The sequence below is a fragment of the Leuciscus leuciscus genome, assembly GCF_965113295.1.
Source record: "Leuciscus leuciscus genome assembly, chromosome: 19".
Classification (NCBI taxonomy): domain Eukaryota; kingdom Metazoa; phylum Chordata; class Actinopteri; order Cypriniformes; family Leuciscidae; genus Leuciscus; species Leuciscus leuciscus.
Window position 1 is genome coordinate 22,745,928 of NC_138743.1, and position 16,886 is coordinate 22,762,813.

Sequence of the window (16,886 nt, forward strand, 5' to 3'; positions counted from 1 at the left end):
TAATGAGTAAAGAAACGCATTACAAGTAGTATGCATTACGTAATCAGATTACTTTTTGATGTTATGAGTAAAGAAACGCATTACAATAACGCGCATTACATAATCAGATTACTTTTTGATGTTATGAGTAAGGAAACGCATTACAAGTAACATGCATTACGTAATCAGATTACTTTTTGATGTTATGAGTAAAAAAATGCATTACAATAATGTGCATTACGAAATCAGATAACTTTTTGATCTAACAAGTAAAGTAATGCATTACAAGTGTCATACATTATGTAATCACATGACTTTTTTCGATGTCAATGAAAATTACATTCTAATAATACAAATACATTTATTTACAGTAAAAAAAGTCACTGCAGATTAAGTTTTTAAGTTTTAAGTTTCAAAAACAATATTCACATTATGAATTGTAGCTGAAATATAGCAATTGATGCATGACGTCCACTACAGTGGACATGTGATTAATCAGAGTTTTCTCTCAATCTAAAATCAAAAATTGGAAAATTTTACTGTGATATGACTCATTAGATATTGCTTGATGCTGCAATATTTTTTTTTACCTACAATCGAAACACAAAGGCTTGCCACTTGGTTGCAATTTATAGGATGATGCACCAGGGTCCAATGAAGAGGCTGATGTGCAACTTTGCCATAAAAACCCGTGCAAATTCAAGAAAATGCTTTTTTAATAGCTGTCCACTGTAGTGACCACTATGCGTGAAAGGGTTAAGTTAGATTTTTATTTTTTAGAAACAAAATAAAATGTTAAATTTTTGGTTTGTAGTAGTTGTAATATATTTTTATAGAATGTATTCTGTAAAAAATAGATGTATGTATGTATAAGCCATGGCCATACAAGATAGTTCTGTTGAGCTGGATTATTTGTTATTTATTATGTGAATTACGTGTCCTTATAATGTTTTCTTCAAAACACATCGCTGTTGCAACATTTCTGGTTAATGTGTACATTTTTAACGAATTGGGTGGCGTCAGATGACTTTTATTTTGAAGTGTCTGCAGTAGCAGATTGATCATTCTCAGCACTGCCTATCACAGATCAAGCTTATTAATGTACGAGTCGAAGCGTTGAAAGGGGCTTTTATTTTGAAGTGTGTTGCCGCAGCAGCAGCAGCAGCATTAGCAGGTTGATCCGTCTCAGCCCTGCCTCTCACAGGCTCGCTGACCGAACTGGAGCTTATTAAGGTAATAATAACTTCGTCAAATACTCTCGAACGTGTGCTAGACAATTAGAGTAGCATTACTAAAACTCAATTAAAGCATGCACGTGAATGTCACGCGTTACTTTTGATGCACGACTTAGATATTCATATAGATGGTCCGCTATCAGACACACAGGCCATTAGTCTGTCAGATATTAAAATCATCTCCTATAAAACACTGCATTCTGCGCTTATGAGTGCTTAAAAGCAGCTTTTGACTGTTCTGCAACTGAAGATCGGAGCTGAGGAGTCTGTGAAATGGAGGTCAGCTGATAAGCCGTATATCTCTGTCCAGCAGCAGCACTACAGTTACAGTAATCCTTCCTCAGCACTCCTCTATCAGTGCAGGACTCTTCTTCAATCTCTCACTACTTCTGCACAAGCTTTACATTCATACACGAAACGAAACATCATAATGATTGCTCATCCCTGCTTTCTCATGTAGACCTTTCAGTTTAGAATTTTCAGATGTGTACTTCATTGAATATTTGGTTTTATGTGTTGCATAAATGTATTATTATTATTATTATTATTAGTAGTATTAGTATTACTAGTATTAGTATTATCAAGCCAACAACGAACCACAGACTTTGAGGTATTCTCAATGCGCAGTGGTCAGTGGTCACTAGAAGAACCCAGTGAAAATGACCCTTGACCACAAGCCTGCGTAATCAAACTCAACATGGATTTTTTTACCATTCAAAATCATTTATCCTAAATCAAATGTTTAAAAGAAATTCTGTTTCTGTTAGTGAAGCGGTTTATCATTGTGTCTGAATGGAATATATTACATTACAGTTTGATATTTGGAATATTTTTTGCAATGTTTAAGTAATAAATATTAAAATATTGCAAAATATGTCACTATCCCAAATAATGTAAATATTTTTCATGTTTTAGGAATGCATTCAAATAAATTGTGTTATTGAATATTTGGTAACACTTTACAATAAGGTTCGTTAGTTAACATTAAGTTAACTACATTAGTTAACATGAACTAATAATGAGCTGCACGTATACAGTTAATGTTAATTTCAACATTTACTAATACTTTATTCAAATCTTGTTAACATTAGTTAATACACTGGGAACTAACAACGAACAGCTGTATTTTTATTAACTAACGTTAACAAAGATGAACTAATACTGTAACAAATGTATTGCTCATGGTTAGTTCATGTTAGTTAATACATGAACTAATGAACCTTGTTGTAAAGTGTTACAGAATATTTAAATGATCAGTTTCGAATTATTATTATTCTTATCCAATTTTCTTTTTAGCTTTTTTTGACTAGCAATCTATAAGCCTAAGCCTGTGTATGCCAAAGTGTAACAGTCCATTTTCCATCATGTTAATCTTTCCATTGCGTATGGGTATGTTGTTGCCATTTTAATCTGATCCACTGCATTGATCCTTATTGATTTGATACAGGATGGCTGAACCGCCTCGGTCATGTGACTGTTTTGTATCTCTGCCTCCGGGTTCAAAAGAAGATTACGTGATATTTGGTAAGAACTCTGACCGGCCGAGAGATGAGGTGCAGGAGGTGGTGTATTACCCTGCGTCCTCACACACTCCTGGCTCTACACTGGAGGTGAATTGACTTTTCAAGTTAATCACATTTCATAAAAAAAAAAGCATAACATTTGGTTTAAAACCCTTTGTGAATATTTCACCATTTGCAGTGTCATATTTGCCCCCCAAATATGTGATGATGTATTGAACAAAATTCTTTGTTCTTTTTTGTTCTTTTTTCCATATAGTGCACATACGTTTCCATCCCTCAAGTAGAGCACACTCATGCAGTTGTGCTGAGCAGACCGGCCTGGCTCTGGGGGGCTGAGATGGGGGCTAATGAACACGGGGTGTGTATTGGGAATGAGGCGGTCTGGACCAAGGAGCCTGTGAATCCAGAAGAAGCTCTGCTGGGAATGGACCTGGTTCGGTGAGCCCAAAACAACCAAACATCGTTTATCTTCTAGTTTTCTAGCCTTAAAATTGATTGACCAGATTTTTTTATATATACTGTATATATGTATGTATGTTGTTGTGTGTGTTCAGGCTGGGTCTGGAGCGTGGCGAGAGTGCATGGGCCGCTCTGAATGTGATCACGGGTCTGTTGGAGCAGTACGGTCAGGGCGGAGGCTGTAGGGAAACTGCAGAACCCTTTAGTTACCACAACACCTTCTTACTAGTGGACCGACTAGAAGCCTGGGTGCTAGAGACTGCTGGGAAACTGTGGGCTGCACAGAAAGTCACAGGTGAATGTGTTTTTATACGGTTTGTTTTTCTCACTCGATGTGTTTGACAAGCTCTAAAAATGAAAAACATTTACGTTTTATTCTGGTTGAAAGTCAAGACTGATTATAAGTAATTATAATATTAATTAAAAGTTGATATTGTAATAAAAGGTTAAATGAAAAGGTAATAAATGTTAATATGTACTTTAAAAAAACACACATTTATATCTGTTATATTTATAAAGTCAATTAAATCAAATTAACTGATTAATTAATTAATTAATATTTATATTGTATGTATGTGTATTCAGTGTGTGTAAATGTACATTATTTTACATTTATATAAATTAATTAACTAATCAGTTAATTATAAATATTTTTTATTTTTTTATATATTGTATATATTTAGTATAGTATATTTTGTAGTATATATATATATATATATATATATATATACTGTATATATAAATCAGATTATGTGAGAATTTTTATGTGAGGATGTTGATGTAAACTTTTTTTTAAATATTATTAATATAAATGAAAAATAATGAATATAAATGTAGTAATATATTTGATTAGTAATGTTCCTTTGTTTTAACATTTTCAAAATCTTAAATCTTTAATTACAGGCTGTATTAGATTTTGAATCCCAGCGGATGCACCCCGCTGTTTTTTGGAATTATATATCAGGATGATAAATCTCTATGAAAAGTCTTCTATCTAAATAATCCGTCTCTAAAAATAAACGGGATGTGATTTGTTTTTCCAGAGGGAGTGAAGAACATCTCTAACCAGCTGACGATAGGCACAGAGATCTCAGCGGAGCATCCGGATCTGCGCGGTACGGCCCAGGCTCAGGGCTGGTGGAGCGGTGAGGGGGAGTTCAGCTTCAGTGCTGTCTTCAGTCCTGACAACCCCCCCGCCAGGATGGAAATGGCCAAGCAGCGCTACACGGGCGGCACGGCCCTGCTCCAGCAGCACGACGGTACATTTGCTTTCCCCTGGCATCGGGACTGAGGAGGAGTGGGGTTGTGTTTACAACGGGAAACCTGAATGCTGTTCAAGTGTTCGTTTGGTATTTTGAAGAGTTTGTGCATGTGTTGAATACCGCCATCTACTGTTGTACACTGCATTTACAGTCACTGTATTTCTTTTTCTTTTTTTTTGCAATTATTAGTGGAAGGCATGGACAAAATAAAATTGTATTATGCCTGATTTAATAATACTATTTTGACTTCTTTTCAATTTCTATTAATTTATAATGTTTTGTTTTACAGTGTATTTGTGGTGTATGTATGAATTAAGTAGCGTTTATATTGAACGATGCGACAAGTACTGCCGTATTTGAGAGAATGTTTGTTTTAGAGCATAAGTCTAAATAAGCGACCCCTGTCGCTCTGCACAGGCTCGGTGACGGCAGAGGTGATGATGAGCATCCTGAGGGACAAGGCCAGCGGGATCTGTATGGACTCGGAGGGCTTCCGTACCACAGGCAGCATGGTGTCCATCCTCCCGCGCAACCCAGACGTGCCCTGCGTTCACTTCCTCACTGCTACACCCGACCCTTCCAGGTGTGGCCCTGAAAAATCAAGGAGGACGGGTCCTAAAATCTGTACCCGACCCGATTGGACCTGAGTCACTTCTTAGTTCTTACCCGAACTAGACATGCATATATACATTTTAAAAACCCGAGACAAACCGGATAAAATTAAACCCAATTCATTCTCCGATCCTTCTTCGTAACTTCTACATTAGCTACGTTTTTAACCCATGTTGCCAGATTAACCCATGTTGTAGCCAATACTTTATGCTTGTCAAAAATGTAGAAGGATATGTTTTCCGTGGATTTTTCGCAAATTGTTTTGTTTGAGGAAAAACAAGAAAATATACAGTTTAATTTGGGTTATTTTTGGCATCAACTGCATTGAGATGGTTTTCTGTAATCGATCAGGCAACAGTACATCGTTTCGAATTATTTAATATGTATTTGTTTTTAATAATAAAAATTGTAATATAGCCAGAATGAATTGTGGAAATTTGGCATATTTAAAATGATTTGAGTCTTCTCGTGTCTGTTTGGTCAAATAAAAGCACATTTATTTTAAATATCTAAATATCTGCTAATATCAGATCTGAAGTTTTGGACCCGAACCCACTCGGCTCTCTCAGGTTTTTGGATCCAAGTGGACCTCTGAAGACCTCTAGTGGACGCATCACACTTCTCCTTCTCTTGCAGATCTGTATTCAAGCCTTTTATCTTCACGGAGAGCATGAGGACCGTCAACATGGTGATGTCTCCGCAGTACGGCCCAGACGATCCTGTCAGGACACAGCCTCGATTCCAGCACCAGGTGGACCGGAAACACGAGCTGTACAAAGCCCACCAGACGGCACTGACCAGTCCTGTAAGTCTGAGAAAGAAACAAACAATTCTTGCTAAAATGCTTTTTGGTTTGTTTATTGCGCTTTTGAACATTTAAAGGGTTAGTTCACCCAGAAAGTCATCATTTACACACTGTTCCAAACCTGTATGAATTTCTTTCTTCTGCTGAACACAAAAGAAGATATTTTAAAGAATGTTGGTATCCAAATTTAATATTTTTTTAATATATAGAATGAAAGTCAATGGCGTCCATCAACTGTTTGGTTACTGACATTCTTCAAAATATCTATTTTTGTGTTCAACAGAGGAAAGAAACTCGTATAGATAAATCAACATGATCAAAACTTTGCTGAAAAACCTGTTGTACACAATCTACTACATGCCTATTGATTGATAGTTCATACTTTTGTAGCAAGTAAAAGGCCTTTTAGTACAATTGTAAAAATGTCCCCCTTCAGGCCGTGTTTCATGATGGTCGTGTTTTTTTGCTGTGGAATCTTTAATAATTTTTTTGAAAGTAAATGTAAGAATACATGTTACATTGTTTGTAATATTTTAAGATGAACACTTACTGGACTGACACAACATAGGCTAACTTGATTATCCATACTTCATAAAAAAAAAAAAATTAGAGGCTTTTGAGGAGCGTTTATTTATTTGTTTATATCGTCTGATTAAGATGATATTCAAATGCTTCGTTTTATAATCATATTTCTATAATATATGAATATATGATATTATCACGATATTATCATATATGAAAATATATGAAACTATACTGTTATATATAAATATCAAATTGATTTCTTTTAATATTTTTGCCATATTTTTGCTCAGTTTGAGCCTATGAATAAAACTTTTAAAAAATCATGTCTGTGGAAAGTCTGCATAATGATATAAAAACGTGTGTGTGTATGTGTCAGGATGCTGGAGTCTCTCTACAGGAGACTATGAGATACCTGGAGTCTCAGTGTCTTGAGGAAATTGAGGCCATGCTTAAGGGGGAGATACAGGGCCAGGAGCTCGGGGATCTGTTCTTCGACTGCGTGGACGCCGAGATCAAATTCTACCAGTGAGACAGAGCAGGTAAACAGACAATTGTCACACATCTGACCAGAGTCGTCTTGTGTCTGATATTGCCTCTAACTTGTGGCTCTTTTGCAGTTATCGTTGTGAATGTTACTAGTGCTTGCTGATCTGCCTGGAGAGAGAGAGAGAGAGACAGTCAGTCCAGAGCGCACAGGTTCCTGCCTGCTCAAATCCTGCTCTCCTAGTTCCCCTGATGCCATGCCAAACTAATTGTGACGTCCATGCCACACTAACTGTAACTTAAAAAACACACACTAGATGTTCATGTGAGTGGATCACCATAATCATGTGTAATTGTCACAAAGGGCGGTCATATACGCATCACATTAACCAGTTTGTCATAGTTTACTAAGGTGTGTATGTGCTGTGGGTAGATGTGTGAGAGAAGACGAGATGTTAGTGAAACACTTCTCATTCCTGTAAGAGACGGGCTCAGCTACCAGACTGACCCTCTGAGGAGAAACACAATAAAATATCAATGATTCAAAACGTCTGGCATCTTTATTATTACTGAAGAGGTTTCTGGAGAGGACATCTGTAAATATATAAGTTGCCCATTGTGTGCTTATTTTCCCTTTGTACTCCTACTCAAGTTCTTGCACATCTAAAACCCTCTCCGTAACATTTCTTCTATATCTTCTTTCAAGACCCAGCAAAAAACATATCTGTTTGATGGCCTTGTGTGTTTGTGATATTTGTAATGTACTATGTAATGCAACCTTGAGCTATGGAAAAGAGATAAATAAATAAAACTTCTTAATATTACATACATTATGAAAGCTAGGTAGACAGATAATTATATTTTAAGACATTATTAGACATATAATGAATTAGTAGATTAAAAATAATGTTATATTTGCAACACAAAATATTTTTTTGTGGGAAAGGAGAAAGTCACGCACAGGCCTACATGCCAAAAATAATCGCATATACAGAGTTTGTACTCTACTGTACAGTTGGGAATTTGCATTTCCTTTAGCCTGAGGTTGATTCATTTCACTTTTGGTCTGAAATGGCATTTACATTTGCCATAAATATAACTTTCTTTTTCTTTTCTTTTTTAATGAAAAAATAAACAAGCCCAGCCCAGGTGAGAAAAAGTAATACAAAAAACAAGCGCAGCCCAGGTGAGAAAAAGTAAAGCAAAAGTAACGTAGCCTAATGCATTACGCTTCATAAAAAGTAACTAAGTAACGCAATTAGCCTACTTTGATACTAAGATATCACACAAACATCCTGATCCTCTAATAAAGCAGAATTTAACTTCCATAGGAACTGTGTGATCTTGAATGAGAAGAGGAAATGTCAAATGACAGAAGTATGCATTTATGATCAGACAACAGAGAAGGCAAAATCTCAGTTACATAGAGAGTCAGCAATAACCCAGAAGTTTATCTTTGATTTCAGCGGCCCAGAGTTACTAGACCATACCATACCATACCATCTTCTTCCGCTTATCCGGGGCCGGGTCGCGGGGGCAGCAGTCTAAGCAGAGATGCCCAGACTTCCCTCTCCCTAGACACTTCCTCCAGCTCTTCCGGGGGGACACCGAGGCGTTCCCAGGCCAGCCGGGAGACATAGTCTCTCCAGCGTGTCCTAGGTCTTCCCCGGGGTCTCCTCCCAGTGGGACGCGCCCGGAACACCTTCCCGGGAAGGCGTCCAGGAGGCATCCGGAGCAGATGCCCGAGCCACCTCAGCTGACCCCTTTCGATGTGGAGGAGCAGCAGCTCTACTCTGAGCTCCTCCCGAGTGACCGAGCTTCTCACCCTATCTCTAAGGGATCGCCCAGCCACCCTGCGGAGAAAACTCATTTCGGCCGCTTGTATCCGGGATCTTGTCCTTTCGGTCATGACCCAAAGCTCATGACCATAGGTGAGAGTAGGAACGTAGATTGACCGGTAGATCGAGAGCTTCACCTTGCGGCTCAGCTCTTTCTTCACCACGACAGACCGGTACATCGACCGCATTATTGCAGAAGCTGCACCGATCCGTCTGTCAATCTCCCGTTCCATCCTTCCCTCACTCGTGAACAAAACCCCAAGATACTTAAACTCCTCCACTTGAGGCAGGAACTCTCCACCAACCTGAAGTGGGCAAGCCACCCTTTTCCGACTGAGGACCATGGCCTCGGATTTGGAGGTGCTGATTCTCATCCCAGCCGCTTCACACTCGGCTGCAAACCGTCCCAGTGCATGCCGAAGTTCCTGGTCTGAAGGGGCCAACACGACAACATCATCCGCAAAGAGCAGAGACGAAATCGTGTTGTCCCTAAACCCGACACCCTCTGGCCCCTGGCTGCGCCTAGAAATTCTGTCCATAAAAATTATGAACAGAACCAGCGACAAAGGGCAGCCCTGCCAGAGTCCAACATGCACCGGGAAGAAGTCTGACTTAATGCCGTAAATGCGAACCAAGCTCCTGCTTCGGTCGTACAGGGACTGGACAGCCCTTAGCAAAGGACCCCGGACCCCATACTCCCGGAGCACCCTCCACAGGCCGCCGCGAGGGACACAGTCGAATGCCTTCTCCAAATCCACAAAGCACATGTGGATTGGTTGGGCAAACTCCCATGAACCCTCCAGCACCCTGTAGAGGGTATAGAGCTGGTCCAGTGTTCCACGGCCTGGACGAAAACCGCACTGTTCCTCCTGAATCCGAGGTTCTACTATCTGCCTTATTCTCCTCTCCAGTACCCTGGCATAGACTTTCCCAGGGAGGCTGAGAAGTGTGATCCCCCTGTAGTTGGAACACACCCTCCGGTTCCCCTTCTTAAAAAGAGGGACCACCACCCCGGTCTGCCATCCCAGAGGCACTGTCCCCGACCGCCACGCGATGCTGCAGAGGCGTGTCAGCCAAGACAGCCCCACAACATAGAGACTTGAGGTACTCAGGGCGGATCTCATCCACCCCCGGTGCCTGTCGAGGCGGCAATCCCCGAACCCGGTGGTGGACACCGGAAGTGTCTATGTCTCCCGGCTGGCCTGGGAACGCCTCGGTGTCCCCCCGGAAGAGCTGGAGGAAGTGTCTAGGGAGAGGGAAGTCTGGGCATCTCTGCTTAGACTGCTGCCCCCGCGACCCGGCCCCGGATAAGCGGAAGAAGATGATATGGTATGGTATGGTATGGTCTAGTAACTCTGGGACGCTGAAATCAAAGATAAACTTCTGGGTTATTGCTGACTCTCTATGTAACTGAGATTTTAAATGCAAATGAGCTTCTGCTCTCAGCACAGAGGGCGGAGCTTCAACAGCTTGTGTCCTTTTATCTCACACATACATGCATGAAAATTTCAAAAACTTTTAGCCTTTTATGTTCAAACCGGAGTCAGAAACATGGAGAGACTCAAGAAGAAGTGACAACATGTAGACAACATTTCTGAATGGTTAGTTGATGAATTTATGTAGCTTTTGTGTAGTTATCTTCTAGTCATTGATTAGCATATTCTGTCTTGATAATCTATAAATCGTGTTCCGGGGGCGGGGTTTATGTAAATTTTAGGGTTAGTGATGTCACTAACCCAGGAGGAATGTCGTGTAGTCCCTACCAGCCGTTTGTTGTAGTCCTTAAAAAGCCATTTCTTTAAAAGCAAATATCTCCCTTTGCTTTGAACTTTGAGCGTTGTAACTTTGCAGATTTTGTTTATTCTCAAACAGCAACATTACACACTAACTAAAGTTAGAAAAGTGAAATCATATTCAACCACCCCTTTAAACGTGTAATTTAGATACAGTATTTTTTTTATTCCTTTTGTTAACTTTAAGGGCCGACTTTAATATTTCATTTTGAATACAGTTGATATGTGTTATTTTCAAGGTATATACCAATAAACATTTTGAGATCATGCACTCCAGACAAATTTCTTTTCAGGTAATGTGACCCATCCCTAATTTATCCAAAATGATCCTGGATCTTAAAAACAAAAAAATCACACAAACATGTTCCACAGCATATTTAACAGACCCAAAAGCACATAGATAGGCTCGCCCTGAGTCCTCTGTGTTTTTGTCTGTGTGCGGAGGCGGGTTTAGCACCCATGAGAATGTCAGGTCTGAGGATTCTGACATACATAGACGATTGGCTCATTATAGCCGAATCGAAGGAGAAAGTGTTGCAGGACACCTGCCGTGTGGTCACGCACATCACATCTCTCGGGTTCAGAGTGAATGTGAGCAACAGCAATTTTACACCCAGTCAGAATGTCATTTTCCTGGGCTTGGAATTGAACTCAGTCTCCATGCGAGCGCGTCTCTCTCAAGAGCGCATTCTCTCTCTAATGAACTGTCTGTCGCAGTTCAGAGAGGGGGCAAAAGTACAATATTGCACATGCCTCAGGCTGCAGGGTCTTATGGCTTCATCCATCTTCTAGGTTGTGCCGCTGGGACTCCTGAGAATGAGAGCGTTCATGAAATGGGTTTTGTCACTACATTTCAGCCAGACTCGCGATCTTTGCCGCTCTGTATTAGTGACGCGCGCCTGCTCGGCAGCCTTGCGCCACTGGAAGAGCGCAGACTTTTACGCACAGGGAACACCTCTGGGGACGGTTATGATGCGGAAAGTTGTGACGACAGATGCGTCCTTAACAGGCTGGGGTGCCACCCAGGAGGGCAGAACGGTGAACGGTCTGTGGCCGAGCACACTACGTTCAGTGCACATAAATAATTTAGAGCTTATGAGTTATGACCATATGGAAAGCTCTGAATAATTTTCTGCCTCGCCTGCAGGGACATCATGTGCTCGTACGCTGCGACAATACCATGGCAGTAGCTTATATCAACCGTCAGGGCGGCGTGCGCTCGTTGAAACTTCACGCTCTAGCTTACAAGCTTTTGGTGTGGAGCAGACGGGTTTTCCTGTCGTTACGCGCGACTCATGTTCCGGGCATTCTAAACAGAGGCGCGGTCGCGCGGATCTTCTATCGAGGGGAAACCCAATCTACGGAGATTGGCGCCTTCACCCGCAGATAATGGATATGTTATGGATGAGATTCGGGCAGGCAACCGTAGATCTATTCGCCTCGCGCGAAAACTACCATTGTCCTATGTTCTTCTTGCTAAAGGACGTGGACGCGCCCCTCGGGGTAGATGCACTGGCCCACCCGTGGCCCAGAGTGCTGCTGTATGCTTTTCCTCCCCTGTGCCTGATAATTCCCACACTGGCCAGGGTGAGAGAGCAGGGCCTGTCTCTCATTCTGATAGCACTCAGGTGGCCCAAAGCACAGTGGCTGGCGGAGATAATCCCTCTGTCGGGGAGATTTATCACCCACACCCGGACAGGGTGGCTCTCTGGGCCTGGCCCGTGAGAGGACGAACCTAAGCACACTGGGGCTTTCGCCGCGTGTGATTGCTACTATACAGAATGCCAGGGCCGTTATTACGCGGTCCTTATATGACTGTAAGTGGCAAGTGTTCGAAGGGTGGTGCGATGGGTGTGGTCTCACATCTTATCAGTGCTCAGTTCCTGATATTTTGTGTTTCCTTCAAGACCTCATGGAAAAAGGGAGGTCTTTTTCCACAATTAAGGTCTACCTGGCTGCGATTTCAGCCTGTCATGTGGGTTTTGAGGGCTTAACAGTCGGGCAGCATCCTCTAATTTATGAAAGGTGCCCGTCGCTCTTTGCCAGTCGTCAGGAGAACTGTTCCTGAGTGGGACCTCTCCATGGTGCTGGAGGCTCTGTCTCAATATCCTTTTGAGCCTCTGGGAAGTATTTCCCTAAAGCTGCTGTCCTTCAAGACAGCTTTGCTCTTGGCCTTGGCATCAGTTAAACGTGTCAGTGAGCTACATGCACTCTCGGTTCATCCCTCGTGCACTAAATTCTCTCTTAGTGGAGATAAGGTTTCCCTTAAGCCTAATCCGGCCTTCATGCCGAAGTGCTTCCCTGCGTTCACTTCGGAGGTGTTGGAGCTGTCCGCTTTTCACCCTCCACCTTTTTCCTCCCCGGAGGAAAAGGCTAAATGCTCTGTGTCCCGTCCGTGCTTTAAAGACATATATGACCAGGACCAGTGCTTTCCGGAAGAGTGACCAGCTCTTTATTTCATGGGCGCCCCCTCATAGAGGGAATCCCATATCTAAGCAATGCCTCTCACATTGGCTTGTGAATGCTATAGCTTTGGCATATGAATCAAAGGGAGTGCAGCCCCCAGGGGACATCAGAGCTCATTCCACGAGGGGCTTAGCCGCCTCTTGGGCTTTGTTTAGGGGAGTGTCACTGCAGGACATCTGCTCCTCTGCCAGTTGGGCTTCTCCTCATACCTTTGTGCGTTACTACTGGCTGGATGTCACCAGAATCTCGGTAGCACATTCGGTTTTAGGGGTGGGGTCTCCTTAGCCCTTCCCTGCAACCCTGTTGGAAGTAACGAATAAGGAGTGAATGGGCCGGCAGGCCATGCACATTCATGTCACCAAGCATGCATTTCCATTCCTTTTCTGGGTGTATATATGCATATTGGTGTTGCTGGGGTTATTATCGTGTGTGTGCCGCATACGCATCTCTCCCATAGGTGGATCTCGAACACAAGATGATGAAAGAGAACAATTAGGTTACTGTTGTAACCCCGGTTCTCTGAAACATCAAGTGGAGAGATCCACCAGCTTTGCCCCGCTTGCTGCACGAGAAGCGAATATACTTACTGGAGAATAGCAGCGCTTGCAGGCGTTATATGCCCCAAGGTAAGGGGGCGGGGCCTTACCTGGCATTTGCTGCGCGCTTCTGTCTGTCTAGCCAGACTTAGTGTAATTGGATGCTTCTGCAGAGGTCAGGTACGGATGCCCTTCCCATAGGTGGATCTCTCCACTCGATGTTTCAGTGAACCGGGGTTATGACAGTAACCTATTGTTTTAACTCTATTTCGCCAACGAAAATAGTTGAAAACTAAGCCACAGCACTGTATTTGCGTCTCTGAGAAACACACAAGGTATTTCCTTACAGAATTATGAATCAGCTTTTTGAACGAATCAGTTGAATCCACTGATCTATATAGAATGTCATTATATAGATCAGAGGTTGAATCTCAATGACTCACTCATTACAGTTTTTTTCGATTGCTAAACGACAGTGAGCACAACTGGAGCTACATGTGCAAAACTCTAACTACAGTCTGCACTACCAACAGTCACCTGAGCTAAACAGTTCACATCACCTGCAAAACTCATTCCAAGCAACACAACTCTTAACACATGGCTCAAAACAGGCTCAGTGCAGCCAAACACTACACACAACCCTCACTGAGATAACACACACTGTCACTCAGAACACACTGAGAGGAAAAACACTAGCATCAAACACCAATACAGAAAATACAAACTTTTCATCTTTACAGTTTGAACAATTTCAGTGACTTCATAATATTTTCTTCAAAGAAAAGAGTGACATTCTTTCACATGATTTATTAAAAAATTTAGAACATAACAATTCTTTAAGGTAAATGAAAATTAGCAGTTTGTTTCAATAGTCTGTAGTAATTTATGGAATTACAGTAATGAGAAAAAAAAAAGGTAGAAACTAAAAGTACATACTGTAATTCGAACAAATAATTGAGGGGCTAATCCTGCCTCTCTCTAGCATCAGGCCACAGGTTTTCATCAACATCACATCTAATGTTCTCTCTTGCCATGCACCTGGAGAAGAACCTTCTGGAGTGCCTTATCCATCCCTGGCAGCCCTCTGGACTCGTGTTCTCACATCCGGCACGCATCCGCCCTCTCCCTGTCACCCTTCTCCCTCCACGAACCCGTCTTCCTTGTTCCATTTCCAAAATTAGTCTTTCTGAGCTCTAAATATATATATATATATATATATATATATATATATATATATATATATATATATATATATATATATATATATGTGTGTGTGTGTGTGTGTGTGTGTGTGTGTGTGTGTGTGTGTGTTCACTAACAAGTCTAAAACAAGACACCTGCTTAGCCTTTCAGCTTACTGTAAATTGCAATCAGCAGTGTTTGAAAGGCACAAGGCTGAAATCTATTCTGTTTTGAATGTGTGGTTCACAGTTTTGACAGCAGTGTGTTAGCATTTGAACAAAGTGCTGTAAATCCACAGTGTTGTGCAGGTTGTGGTTAAAGTCATGGGATAAGTGTGTCGAGTTTTGAAAACTGTGTTCAAGCAATGAAAAACGAACTAGAGTTTGGTCCACATGAACTGCTGCTGTGCAGACTGTAGTTAGAGTTTTGCACATGTGACTCCAGTTGTGCCCACTGTCGTTTAGCAATCGAAAAAAACTGTAACAATGAATTGCTGCCACCTACTGGCGGTTTTAATTTCACATTTAAAGTATCTTTTCATGTTCATTTCATTTCAAATATCAATATTCAACGTTTTATGTTTTAAACAAAACATTATTTATGTCTGTGTAAAAGCATCTAAATGCCATTTCAAATGCAGCTTCTGTGTTTCTTCTCCATTGCAAAGATTTTGTTCATACTTATTTAATTTGATTGGTAACAGCCCTATTGTGTATTATTATTATAATTAAATTTAATTAAAACTATGAAATTGACACAAAAGATGATGCATGCATATAATTAGGTTTAAAAATAAATTTATAAAGGTAAAAATCTATTGAAACTTATTGGAAAAATGATTTCTGTCACTGCTGTGAACTGACCGCCACACAGAATATGAAGAATATCAAAAACTTTAGGAGTCAGCTGTCCACGGCAGTCCTAAACATGGCAAGTTACCAGCACAATAACACACTCAGCAAAATATTGTCTAAATCGTTATCGATAAAATCCATGAAAATATAGAGATAATTTTTTGTCAATTTCGATCACCAATGAAGAATATTTTGGTCAATTTAGTCAGCTTTTTCAATGAACCAGAGAGAAACTTTGAGAAGAAGGATAATGGCACGGTCTCTATGCTACACTAATAATAGTAGTAAGGCTTTCCTCTGTGTACACATATCCATAGAAAGTACAATTTTGCCTGTATTATTGGTGTCCCCTTCAAAAATTGCTCTTGAGGAATGTTATGTTTGTTGTCCCCCCCAATATTTAGATGAAATGTACACCCCTGGATGTAGGGAATAGTGAATGAATATATTCACTATGGTATAAAATAAGAGCCGTTAAAGGGATAGTTCACTTTGAAATAAAATTTTGTTATGTTTTAGCTTACCTCAAGGGCATCCAAGATGTAGGTGTCTTTTTTTCCGCAGTAGTTTCAATTTTGATATTTTTAGGTCAAACCGTTCTTGTCTGTCAGTCATATAATGCAGGTCGATGGTCATCACCTCAAAGAGCATGCACTGAGTCCAAATTAAAACAATTCCCCATCGTCCAAATTAAACAATTCCCCATCGTAAGTACACATTGATGGCCTAAGACACGAAACGAGCGGTTTGTGTGAGAAAACGAACAGTATTTATATCGTTGTTACCTCTTGTACACAGCCACGTCCAAGTGATCTGAGAGCGCGGGCGGGTATAGATATATACACTAGATGTCACCTTGGCTACTGCAGTTCATTGGAACGAAACCGTAGCCAAGGCGACATCTAGTGTATATATCTATACCCGCCCGCGCTCTCAGATCACTTGGACGTGGCTGTGTACAAGAGGTAACAACGATATAAATACTGTTCGTTTTCTCACACAAACCGCTCGTTTCGTGTCTTAGGCCATCAATGTGTACTTACGATGGGGAATTGTTTAATTTGGACGATGGGGAATTGTTTTAATTTGGACTCTGTGCATGCTCTTTGAGACAGTGACCATCGACCTGCATTATATGACTGACAGACAAGAACGGTTTGACCTAAAAATATCAAAATTGAAACTACTGCGGAAAAAAAGACACCTACATCTTGGATGCCCTTGAGGTAAGCTAAAACATACCAAAATTAAATTTCAAAGTGAACTATCCCTTTAAGTGGCGATTTAGAAACAGTAAAAAACGCAGCAGTAGCAGTAGCTTCATCCTACCAGTG

The 16,886-nt window shown here is 41.0% G+C and overlaps 2 protein-coding genes across 2 annotated transcripts in view; one reads left to right on the forward strand and one right to left on the reverse strand.

Annotated features, from left to right (window-relative positions):
• LOC309481799 (uncharacterized protein) overlaps positions 1-16,886 on the reverse strand; it is a 232,292-nt gene that overhangs the window by 162,246 nt on the left and 53,160 nt on the right. The window lies entirely within an intron of this gene.
• On the forward strand, positions 1,069-7,431 carry scrn2 (secernin 2). Its single transcript, XM_082146875.1, has 9 exons — positions 1,069-1,212; positions 2,662-2,824; positions 2,994-3,175; positions 3,292-3,491; positions 4,240-4,455; positions 4,876-5,041; positions 5,707-5,875; positions 6,777-6,939; positions 7,018-7,431. The coding sequence occupies exons 2-8, from the start codon at positions 2,663-2,665 to the stop codon at positions 6,927-6,929; spliced, it is 1,248 nt and encodes a 415-aa protein (XP_082003001.1). The 5' UTR covers positions 1,069-1,212; position 2,662; the 3' UTR covers positions 6,930-6,939; positions 7,018-7,431.

Bases quoted from the DNA above. Each gene is read 5' to 3' on its own strand.
- scrn2 (XM_082146875.1), top strand. From the start codon at position 2,663: ATGGCTGAACCGCCTCGGTCATGTGACTGTTTTGTATCTCTGCCTCCG. The intron at 4,456-4,875 runs GTACATTTGCTT...CGCTCTGCACAG, and splicing joins CCTGCTCCAGCAGCACGACG to GCTCGGTGACGGCAGAGGTG. The intron at 5,042-5,706 runs GTGTGGCCCTGA...CTTCTCTTGCAG, and splicing joins GCTACACCCGACCCTTCCAG to ATCTGTATTCAAGCCTTTTA.